This window comes from Trichoderma reesei (assembly GCF_000167675.1).
Source record: "Trichoderma reesei QM6a unplaced genomic scaffold TRIREscaffold_9, whole genome shotgun sequence".
Lineage (NCBI taxonomy): Eukaryota > Fungi > Ascomycota > Sordariomycetes > Hypocreales > Hypocreaceae > Trichoderma > Trichoderma reesei.
Window position 1 is genome coordinate 144,976 of NW_006711156.1, and position 12,051 is coordinate 157,026.

Below are 12,051 nucleotides of genomic sequence, written 5' to 3' on the forward strand. Positions count from 1 at the left end.
CCGATATCCCGATGTTTCCCCCTTGAAGTGCCAAAGAGCCTGATCATGGATGGCTACCTCCATGTAGGTAGGTGAGTAAGTGTAGGTAATCCTCCTCCCAATGAAGCGTCCATCGGTAGATACCCATAAAAGCGATGGTCATTACCTAGATCACCGTCCACAACAGTTTAGTTGTTGGAGAATGAAAGGCAGGGTAACAACGATACAAACGAGGAGCCTTGTCTTCATCGGAGAAGCTGGCCTTTCGAAGTTGATTTCGTGGAACATGGAGAAACCTCTGCATATACGACTTGGGACGGCTTCACATTGCAAGCCCTCCTCGTCTTAGCCATTGCCATACCGTCACATATTGATCCAAACATCAATTCTGTTGCAGATGGGAGAGGTCAAGGCAGCATGCATTTAGCTCTCAACCCTGTCTTCTCACTCCCCTGGACACTTGACTCAAAAGTGATGCACAAAAAAGCCATGTATCAAGACAACACCATAGGGTAGCCCAACCCCAACAACGTATCAGTCTATCTCCCATCTCTACAGGCCAGATCAAAGACTGAACGGAAATAATGAATATAAAGCATACCTCCACTGGTCTCAATATTGAAACACCATCCAGCACAAAACTGATCATTTCGACCTCGTGCTTTACCCCGTCTTGACAAGCGTTCACTACGTGCCTCCTTCAAAACATCCCAGCTTCGAACAAAAACCCCCATTCTACAACAACGTCTTCATTCAGCCCTCCCCCCACCCCCTGAAAACTTTCTTTCATCCCAACTTGAACTCTTCAGCAAGTCTATAAATAACAAAACCTCAAACTCTTCATCAGGGGAAAGCCTTGTCCCGCATTCACCCCATCTTTTTCGCCCTTTCGCACCCCCCTTGCTCTTTGTTCGACTTCTTCAGCAACACACTTAGCCTGCTTCATGTTCTCAATGTTGTTTTGTTCTGCTTCTAGAACAAGATATATGCCCGTGAAGAAACAATGGGACTTGTTCGCTTTTTACTTGTTCTCTATGTTCAAGATGGGATCTCTGCAAAAAGGCTGTAGATGATGGAGTTAAATATGAATTGCGTCGCTGCATCTCCTGGATTTGGGGTTCGGAGCATATCTACACTAGCATCACGCATTCAGAAACGAAGCTTGACTACGACTTACATACTGCTAGTTTTGACCACGGACCATTCGCCTTCATAAGATTCGCTCCCTTTTGACTTTTCATCTGAAGTAGCCGACGAACTATGTCCGATCCCTTCAACTTCCAGTTCACCACTGGTGGTGACTTCACAGACTCATGGCAAGACGACAACTCAGGCACAGATTACTTCGGTAACAATGTCTTTGCAGGTACAGCATTCCCAGGGCTCATGTTTACCGAGGGACATTCAGAGGCAGATCTGGGAACGCTGGATTTTCTAACTGCTACAGATCCCTTCAATCCCGACATGGCCATGACTCAGGGGAATGGAATGGACATTGACCTTTCGCTTGCCTGGAGGATGCCGTAAGTGTCGATGCAACTTTCTGCGTTATCTATTTGTTTGTTTGCTAATATGTCGTTTTAGAGGTACTTTGGTCGATCAATTCTCAAATCCTGGTCTTCATAATGATGCAGTCTTCCCCTCTACCAGCAATGATCTGCTTCTCCCATTTGGTCAACAAGTACAGGCACACAACCTCCAGCAGCATCTAGACCAGAACAGCCAGGATGACCCCTTTTCAATATATGCTCCTCTCGATTCAGTGAACGACACCAGCTCTCTCCCTTTCGGTCAGCAATTTCTCCAGCAGTCCAACCAGTGTGTTCCTTCCACGACAGGTAACCAATTCTTCAGCACCAGCACCTTTGAACTGGCTTCAAATAAAGACCTCCAGTCTGACAACAATCGATGCCAAAGCACAACCACCTCCGAGGCCGCACTCGACGCCCAAAAAGTCAGCCTCAACAGAGCCGCCAAACGAAGAGGAGACCCCAGCTGCGACCCTTCTCGTCGCTACACCGCAAATCTCGTCAACGTGTCTCCGTGGGGCAGCCTGACCTGGAACGGAAACCACCTGTTCAGCTACACTCCAAAGGGCCAGTGGCTGCGCGACCGGTGCTTCAACAAGAAGCAGCTCCAAGAGTACTTCGACAACTGCCCAAAGGAGACCGTCTTCTGGGTCCAGCAGGCTCCCACGCAGTGCAACCACCGACTGGATCCCGAGGACAGGATCTGCCGGTGGGCAAACTGCCCCGTCGCCAACAGGACCATCGCGGCCGGCTGGCTTCGCGTCGCCTTTGACGAGTTTCCTCACCTCACGTCCAACGGGCTCCGCGATCCGCTCAAGTGTGCCGGCTCAATGCATCTCTGGTGCTTTGAGCAGGCATTTGACCCGTTAAAGTTCCATTTGTCGGGCCGTCTGCGTGCTGAAGACAGGGAGTTTCCCTTGGAAGACAAGAGTGTGGTGACGCTGGAGAAGTTGACCGATGCCGGCATTATACGGGATGCCTATCAACCCTGGTTCTTGCAGAGAATGCGTCGGCCCAATCAGCCGCCCCGAGAGTATCGAGACTCTTTGTCCTATCGACTGACCAAGTACCACGTAGACAACCAGACGGCGGCTCGGCAAAAGGCGCGGTCGAAGCGAAACACGGCCAAGTCTGCGGATGAGCGGAGGACCATCGATGTGCACCTGGGAAATCTGAAGCTGTTTGTCGAAATCACAAACAAGGTCAAGAGGTCAAAGAAGGTCAGGAAGCTCCAAAGAGTAAAGGCCGAGGATGATGAAGACTCGAGCACTTCTTCGCAGGCATGGGCAAACGGAGACCAGATGGCCGTGGCAAACTGGTCCCCAGAGCAGACCCAACGGGATTTCCTCTTGCTACAGGGGCTTCCTCCCGGCAGCATTCAGAGCGGAAACATGTGTGCTTCCCGTTCGAATCTTTTGTCGCAGCCAAACGTGAGTAGCATGCCGCCAAGCTATTTCGACCCTTTGAACCCAGGTCGCAATGCCTTGCATTCATCCATTCAAGCACCAGCCGCCACCAAGTTCCAGCAGAACAACCCCCTCGGGCTCCCCCATCAGAACTACGCTCAAATGGTCACAGGGGCAAGATTCAACAGGGCAACCCGAGGCCAACCGCGCCAACCCCCCAGGCCCATCATCACGCAGAACTTACAACAACAATTTTCTCCTCTTGGCACAATGATACCTTGCCAGGCGCAGGCACAGACCAGACGCTCAAGAGATCAGTCAAACTCCAATGTTGTTTCGCAGCCAAATGCCTTCCTCAAGCGCGAACCACTCTGGACGCCGGTCGAGTCATTGCAGTCGCTTGGAGGCAGCAACGGCACGGGCGAGTTCGACTCGCAGCAGGGGAACAGCCTGTACCCACAGGAACTGAATATCAGAGATTTCATTGACCCCAGGCTGTTTGGGGAGGAGCCGGAGGTTGGCCAGCACCATAAGGAAGCCGTTGTCGAGGCAAAGGATAACTCTGCACCACCCCACACCATACTGGAATCCATCGAACTTCAGCCTCAAGGAAGCGCGGACGGCGTTGCGAGCCCGCAAACTGCAGCTCAATCGCAGTGTTGGGATAGCCTCGACAGCCTCATGGAAACAGCCGGATTTGGTGGCTTTGACGACTCGTCTTTCCCCTCTCTCTTCGAAGATCTTACATCCGCCAACGGGGTCGACGACAAAGCCACAGCGCCCACCGGTGTCATCAGCATAAGCAGTTCCGAGGCAGGCGGCTCAAAGCGTAACAGCCTCAGTCACAAGTACGACACACGAAGCCGGCAAAACAGCAGAAGGCGGCGCACAGATGCCTCGTGAATGCACTTGCTGGAGCCCCGCGTACCTTAGATCAGGACATGCGGTTCCCCGGGCGGCGTTGACAGGGAGAGCCCTGGCAGCGCCGATAAGGCCCATGAAAGCTGCATCGGCACTCCCGAGGTGGAGAGCTGCTCGGGCTGGCGTTGACTTGCAGGCACGCGGGCTTAGCTTTGTAGCCAGCTGGCAGGCTAATGAGATCCCCTCTCGCCAAAACGCGGGTGCTCGATCCCTCGGACAGAAGGCGGCAGGCGACAGGTGGTTCTGATCGTTGAGCACGATGCGACGAGTCTCGATTCCGGCTTGGAGGGGGGTGGATCGCAGGTGTAACAGGCACAGTCTGGGCTGACAACAGAGTCTGCGGAACGACCTGTCACACTCGACGAATCGGCAGACAAAATATCGCATCTCTGCTGGTACATGTTTTTGCTCGTCTGATGCCGGATGCTGGGGAAGGGGGTGAACCGAAAGGCGTTGCCGATTCGCTCGTCCTTCCACGCATCTGGAGGCGGACAGCATGGTTAGCGGAGATGTTTCTCGTTACAGCCTGCTGGCCGCATGCCTGTACGATAGACAGGATACTCAAGGCGTTCACTGCTCTGCTGATTCCAAGCCAACGTACGGGACAGCTCTCGGAGGGGGTCAGGGCCCGGCTGGCTTGCATTCCTCGGTGTTGCTGCTGGTCGCAGTCCACGATCAGAGGGGTCTGGTGCTTAGGATTCGGAGCGAGATGCGGCTTCGACCAGGGCCCCTGCCGTCCTATTGCGCTACTGTCCGCCTGCTGGTTGTATCCATTAGCAGCAGTTACCATCATCTTGTCGGTTTTCTGGGCGTATCATTCATTGGGTTGTTGACTTTGCTTCGTGTGGAGTTGTTGGGCGGTTGGAGTTCAGGTTCGGGGTGGCCATGGTCTGATTTTGGAGTTGGGCGTAGCGTGGGATTAGCACGTGCAGATGAATGATGCCTGCTAGGTTAGTAGGTACTACTACATACTTTTACGTAGATAGACGCGCAATTATTGGCAGCGCCCGTGTTCATAGTATATTGTACCCTTAGCTTGTATGGATAGCAAATATCTGGGGTGAAAGTTGTATAGACGAGTAGTACGGTAGGTAGTAATGAGCTTCTTTGCCCGCCATGACTGAAATGACGAGAAACTTCAGATGCCAGAGTCATGAAGCTGGGAGAAGAAGACAACTGCAAGTGCCATCCCTCAGCACGGATCTATTGCGTGCCGTCAGTGCGGGAACACCGCTCTCCGTAGTACATGTCAACTGCTGCAGCTGCAAGGAATGTACGTCTGCCCATGCAAGCTTTGCCATGCTGAAGCTAATGGCAGGGGAGCCCCGTCAAGAAACGACATCTATATCACATACTTGCTTACAGTGGAAGCCTTAGCAGACTGCTAGGTGTTCCGTGCTGTACAACGATGGAGAATACATACCTACGATCCCTGAGACCCAACCAGGGCACCCCCCTCTAAGGACTCGCCGGACGAATCGCGATATCCAGAGAGCTGTTTTTAAGCAGTCCCCAAGAGGACATGCGTCAAACGAAACATGGACAAGGTCTGGGCGCAAGACATGTTGCAGTTCAGCCTCCCCACACGAGCCGGGGGGTGCGGGTGGGTTAATGCACGTTTGGCGTAGCTTCAGCTGTCCTACTGGCTGGGGCGGCATGCGGGAGATCCAAAGGAGGAGGCCAGATCCATCCGTGCTGATCAAACAAGTGATGCCGCAAGACGTCAGTTCTCATGGATCTCACAAGTGGCGCTACTGCTGCCGGAAGCAACCTTGACAGCTTAGATAGTCGGGCTGGTATGTAATACCTAGGTCAGGGTTCCTATCAATCATCCCGGATTACTGTCCAGAGAGTGGAACAGACGTCTCTCGTCGAGGCGCTTCTCTGCGGCCGACGGAGACAACAGGCCGTTTCTCGCAGCCCATCTATGGCGGAATACGCACTCACTTGTACCAAGACGTGCATTTGTCAGTATCTACCTAGGTAGTCGCCCTGTTCCGGATGTCGCCATCATGCGCCGGTGTATAGAGTTCGTACGGTACAGTAGGCTGCTGAGGCGGGCGCGTGCCGTGATGTCGGATCTTCCACAGGCTAACAGACGCCGCACTGGAACTAGAGGGCTTGAGGATTGAAGATCCCAGATGCTGTGACAGGTGCAGAGAGTAAATTGTCTGCTTACCTACCTAATCAGGCCATCCGTGCCTCGGTGAGGCCTCTTGGTGCCAATTTGACACCAGCTGGCAACTTTGGAAGTTGAATCTGATGTTACCTTACCTTTATGTTGTCTCGCTATCAGACAAGTGGGGAGCCGTGGTGTGTCGGATGGCTGCAGTTGAAGAAGAATGAGGAGAATAACTGCCGTCTACCTGGATCACTTGTGCGAGTGTCACTTGATGAGGTGCGAGAGGTAGCGAATCGAGCGCTGCATCTTGGTAAGGTAGGTAAACAACAGCTTGACGTCGTACCTATTAGAGCCCAAGCCGATGAACCTGAAGTGAACAGCCAGCGCATCGGGATGCTGTTGAGTCGAGTCTCTCCGCAGCCCGAGCTGAGTGGTCCAGTCCAGTTTCTGCTATGGCCCTTTCGGACTGTCGACTACCTTGTCATTCAGCAATTACGGACATGAGTAAAGCATGGGGTTAATCATGAGGTAGTCATGTCTCGATCTCGTGTCCTGGTGATGCGACTTGTCTCTCTGTCGTCGCTTTTGTACCTCAAGTAAGGTATGACAAGCAGCGTCTGCCATACCTATGTAATGGTCATGTGCGGCAGTACTCAGTACATGCGGCGCGCATCACGCTGTGGCCGCGTCCGCCCTGATGCTGAAACAGCCGCAAGGTACTCGGTACAGCTGCCTCTGTGTGTGTTCGCCTGTCCTCCTCCAAGCCCAGCCGTCACACTCTCTCACACAGTTCGTTCAGTCTCTGCACACGCCCCTCCACCCACCGCACCCAAGCCCCTTGCAACAGCATCGCGGCGACGCCGACACTAGACGCGCTACGAGGTGACAATGGCGACGCTAATCCGACGGCGGCCTGTGGACGGACGGGCCTGTGCTGCGTTGCGTTGCGTTGCGTTGCTGCACCGCGATTTCGGGGACCCGGGGGTGGATTCAAAAGGCGAGTCGTGATGCTGCGTGTCGGCCGTCGACGGACCACTGAGCAAGCATCCAGTAGCAGTAGCAGCAGCAGCATCAGCGGCATCAGTGCCGGTATCAGCGCCGGCACGAGACGACAAAGACAACGACCAAGACGACAACGACCAAGACGACAACGACGACGACCACGGCCACGACGACGAGAACGAAGACGCACGCGACGCTCAGTTCCTCCCGCGATCCAGATCTCCAAATCACACGCCGGCGGGAGCACGATCCTGCAGCACTTCTGGGTGCTGCCCGGCGCCGTGCCACGTAGAGTCAGACGGCGGCTCCGTGGGTCGACTCGACGGCGTTTTGGCCACCGTTCCCCCATACAGTATTTACAACTGCATCTCCGCCTGCCTGCTCGTCTGGTGTGCTGCCGCTGCTCCCCCAGATTCGTGTCAGTCTGGCTCGACGAGGAGACGAAAAAGCAGGATTCCCAGCTACCTACATGAACTAGCCTGCCTGCCACAACACGCACCTGCGCGCATACATACATATGCACCTCACATATCTTGGGCCACTGCACACCTACTTTACCTACATGCACCTTACCTGGCCTTGCCTGCTGCACGAGGTAGTATTACCAACTGAAGGCGCTACTACATGTACATGCATGCACAGCGTCATCACAGCTGCCACTGCATTTTCCTTCTCGGCGCTTTTTAGGCACAGATCGCCCACCTTGCCTGCTTTACACCTGTGGTATCACGGCGACGTATTACTTTGTACCAGCGAACCAAGCAACGCCAGAGCAAAGATCCTTGGCGCCGGGGGAGCATCGACTATTTGGGGAGCCTGAGATAATTTCCCATCGTTTCCCATAATATTTTAGACCCTTTCCTCCCCTCGGCAAGACGAGAGGCAGAGCCACGGTGCTTCTCCCCCACGCGCCGAGGGAATAAGAGTGTGTCGGCCAGCATCGACAAAGAGTGCCGTCATCACCTCCATTCGCCTCCCTCTCTCTCTCCGTCCCTCCCTCACATCCGCTTCGCACACCTCGCATCTCGCTCCATCTCACTAGCATTTCCTTTCTTCAGCGAACCGGCTAGTCAGGGCCAGATCCAAGCCCAGGCAGCGCCTCGTGGGGGAAACAAGACGGTCACGTGGGAGCCTTCGCTGTCCGGCAGCGCCACTGGGCGACTTTGGACGAGAAGCCGGGATCGAGACTCCCTTTGAATCTTTCTGCCCTTTTCTAATCACCGGCTCGCGACACGCTGCTTCTGTTCTCGTCTCCTATAGTCTCGTCTCGTTTGGGGAACATTGGAACATCCTTGGAGCGCGGCATTGGAGATCGGCGTCTGCATTGAACGTTGCGCGCAACCTGCGAACTGACTCGACAGCATCACGGCATAACAGGTTGGTGGTTCGCGACTCGGCAATTGAGACAGAATCCAAGCGGCGATTTCAAAGACGATGACGGAGACGGTGTCGTCACCTGCGTTGCAGGTCATTATACTGGTATGTTCGTTTTCGTATGGCGTCCAATTTTCGTTTCTTTCTTCATTGTCTCCTGCGCTCTTCTTTTCTTTGTCCCGGGCTCTGTCTGTGTGCCGAACCAACCCCCCATGGCTTCTCGTGGGATTTCATTTCCCACCACCTCCTCAGAGAGGCGACGCTCCGTTGGACTCGAAATTGAGAGCGTCAGATCGGGTAATTTGGCCGTGGCAATTCCGATCGGGATGCGTCTGCCGCCAGGGGGGGCCAACGACCCCAGGCCCAGGGACAAACACCCCCCCCAAAACCCCCCTCTCTTCCCTCCCCTCTTGGCTCTGCATGAAGCGTCTAGCCGCGTTGTGCTATGAGTTCCATTGGCACAGCTTATCGTGGGGCAGCCTCGCCCCTCTGACGGCTCAGCTTACTTACACATGCCATGGCCTTGCGTTGTCTGCTTCGCGCTCATGATTGGGAGCCAGCCTGAGTCTGGCCACGCAGATGAATCAGACTTGACTCGAGTATAAGTGCTAACCACCCACGGACAGGGCTCGGGAGGCGGCCCCCAAGAGTCAAATACAACAGCGTTTCTCGTCCGTTCGGTGCCCCTGAACTGGCGCAAAGGCTCAATAGTGGCTGTCGACGGGGGCGTCCACTTGTCTGCCATCACTCGCCTGATTGAGGAGGCCTTACCAGAGTCACCACCGCCGACGCCGACGCCATCGTCGGTCCCTACTCGTCAGATCCTGACCACCGGGCCCTTTGCTGGCCTGGAATTGCCGTTCACCACGGCCGCGGCGAACGCTGCCTATGTTACGCGCACTCTCGTCGATACCTATCTCATCACGCATCCGCATCTAGACCACATCTCCGCCTTTGTCATCAACACAGCAGGCTTGCCCGGCACTCGTCCCAAGAAACTTGCCGGCCTTCCGGGTACCATCAAGGCTCTCAAGGACCACATCTTCAACAATGTCATATGGCCGAATCTCAGCGACGAGAACAACGGAGCTGGTCTCCTGACGTATCTCAGACTGGTTGAGGGTGGAAGCCCTGCACTGGGCGAGGGATACCTGGAGGTGTGTGATGGGTTGTTGGTCAAGACGTGGAGCGTGAGCCATGGCCACTGCATGGAGAAGCACACGCATCGTGGATCCTTCTGTAACCCGGCACCGACGCGCCACGGTAGTCGCCACGGTAGTCAAGACGGATCGAGCATACCATCAAGCATACCGCTCCGGCGCGACACATACTACCCTCACGTTCATGACTTTGCCACCCAATTTGCCCGTCGCGAAACCTTTAACCATCTTTATCCCACATCCTTCTCACGGCGGCAGAGCCTGATGCCCCAGGCTGCGCTGGGCATCGCCTCGCCTGCCCTCGGGCCCGGCGACTTTGAGCCACGGCCATGCGTCAACGACTCGAGTGCGTACTTTATCCGGGAGGAGACGTACGAGCGCGAGGTGCTCATCTTTGGAGACGTGGAGCCGGATAGCCTTTCTCTCAGCCCGCGGAATCTAATGATCTGGCAGGAGGCGGCGCCCAAGATTGCTTCCGGAAAGCTGGCAGCTATCTTTGTCGAATGCAGCTACACCGACGCACAGCCGGACGAGCGGCTGTTCGGCCATCTGAAGCCCGCCTATCTCATAGAGGAGATGCAGGTCCTGGCCGGCGAAGTAGAGGTCGCGCGAAAGGCACGTTCCCTTGAGACTAAGAAACGCAAGCGGGACGCCGAGGAGGAGCAGCAGATGCAGCGGAAGAAGGCCCCGGTCGTCGCCATGCAGAGTCCTGGATCCGACGACCCGGTGTCGCCCAAATCTGCCAACCCGCTCAATGGCGATTACTTCTTCAACTCGGCGTCTGATTCCGAGACGCCACACATTGCCACCCCTACCGGCGAGCTGTCGCTCGATGAGTTTGCGGTTCCCGGCCCGGGATTGCCGCCGCCCACCCCGGCCGTCACTACCGCCGCTGATTCTGGCGTCAAGAAGCCCCTCGAAGGCCTCAAGGTTGTCATCATCCACGTCAAGGAGACGCTCGCGGATGGGCCGCAGGCCGGCGACTCAATACTACAGCAGCTGCTGGAGCATGAGCGGGAAGCGCAGCTAGGCTGTGAGTTTATCATTTCCAAACCTGGGCAGAGCTTCTACTTCTAAACATCTCTCGCACATTGCGCTTCTTTCTCTGTTTCATTCTTTTTTCTCTTTTCTCTCCTCATCTTCTCATTCTCCTTTGCATGACTAGCATTCTGCGATTTCCTCCATCTGGATATGGTTATGGGGAGTCCTGGTCCTGGGAATGGCGGCGGCGGCGGGGGAGTCTTTGCTTGTGGCTTTGGCAAGGCCGTTTGGCCAACAGTATGATTGATATGATGAACATGTTTTGTATACCACCGCGTTTGAATACCACGCCTTTTTCTTCTTTCAATTCTATTGACCGCTGGCTTGCTGTTTGTGTTTGTTTCGATGTGACCATACCTGTCTCATGGATTACTCGCAGTTGATTCATTTCTTTCCATTGGAGAGCTTCTCATAGCCCTCGAAACCGCCAAGGTCAGTTTCAAACTGCGGCCTAGGCAGCTGCAGGAGCTCCGTTGTCTTGGAGTAGATGGTCCCTCCCATGCGGCCAATCGGTCTCAAAACCTACTCTTCTCGTTAGTCAACCCCTTCCCCCTTTCGCGTCGCAGAGTTCCTGATGGAACATTTACCTCGGGAGCCACATAATCCTGCTTCTCACCGAGCGCATCATCCCTGACCCAGAACCTCGTGCCCTCCAGCACCACCAACCAGGTCGAGATCCTCCCCGGCTGGGCCCTGCTCTCAATCTCCTTGATAGACTCGAGCTTTGCCTCGACGCTAAAGACGGCCTCCTTGACCCTCGGCGGCTTGACAGTCTCGCACGAGTACTCGGCCGTCAAGCCGGCGATGCCCCATTCCGACACCCCGTAGGGGGCGTCGATGCTCGTCGAGTTGGCGGCCTCGATGTAGTGCTCCGAGATGATGTTGATGACGCACTCGCCCGAGTCGCGGATGTTGACGAAGGAGTCGCGGGGACCGCTGGACGGGTGGGCGAAGCCGACGACAAAGGTGGGCGGGTCGTGGGTGAAGACGTTGAAGTAGCTGAAGGGGGCGAGGTTGGCCTTTTTGCCGTCCGGGGAGAGGGTGCTGAGGAAGGCGATGGGGCGGGGGGTGATTGCTGAGATGAGGAGCTGGTAGTTGAGCCAGGAGGGGCGGGAGGGGGATTGGGGGTCGATGACGGTGTGGTGCTGCTGCTGGTGGGATTTGTCGTTGGGGTCTGCTGGGGAGGAGGAGGAGGACTTGTCGAGGTGGTTGCTGCCTTGGCCAAAGGTCCAGTTTGGGTCGGGGACGGGGACGATGCGGATTTGGTTGGGGGGTGTTGGGGAGGTTGCTGAGGGGGCCATTTTGTTTTGGTGATGCTATGGGATGGATGGTGTAAGTGAGTTTGGGTGTTATCTACGACTTGGGCTTTTCCGTCATGATTTGGACACGACTGGCACCCTCTTTATAGTCAATCTCATCATCAAGGTGGACTTGATTTCGGCCAGATATAGTGGTTTGGTGGAGCCGTGGGGGTTTGGACGGCGTCTAAGTCGCCTCTCAACCTATCATGCCGGCAA

The 12,051-nt window shown here is 55.2% G+C and overlaps 3 protein-coding genes across 3 annotated transcripts; 2 read left to right on the forward strand and 1 right to left on the reverse strand.

The window, feature by feature from the left end:
- Positions 1-1,239: 1,239 nt before the first annotated feature.
- On the forward strand, positions 1,240-3,817 carry TRIREDRAFT_107245 (uncharacterized protein; the record flags this gene model as incomplete). Its single annotated transcript, XM_006965231.1, has 2 exons — positions 1,240-1,502; positions 1,564-3,817. 2 exons carry the CDS (start codon positions 1,240-1,242, stop codon positions 3,815-3,817), a joined length of 2,517 nt encoding a protein of 838 aa, XP_006965293.1.
- A 4,576-nt stretch (positions 3,818-8,393) lies between these two features.
- Positions 8,394-10,570, forward strand: TRIREDRAFT_3873 (cyclic AMP phosphodiesterase, class II; the record flags this gene model as incomplete). The annotated part of the gene is made up of 3 exons (XM_006965149.1): positions 8,394-8,438; positions 8,960-9,673; positions 9,752-10,570. The coding sequence occupies 3 exons, from the start codon at positions 8,394-8,396 to the stop codon at positions 10,568-10,570; spliced, it is 1,578 nt and encodes a 525-aa protein (XP_006965211.1).
- Positions 10,571-10,918: 348 nt separating this feature from the next.
- Positions 10,919-11,835, reverse strand: TRIREDRAFT_61504 (uncharacterized protein; the record flags this gene model as incomplete). Its single annotated transcript, XM_006965376.1, has 2 exons — positions 10,919-11,056; positions 11,122-11,835. 2 exons carry the CDS (start codon positions 11,833-11,835, stop codon positions 10,919-10,921), a joined length of 852 nt encoding a protein of 283 aa, XP_006965438.1.
- Between the last annotated feature and the right edge of the window lie 216 nt (positions 11,836-12,051).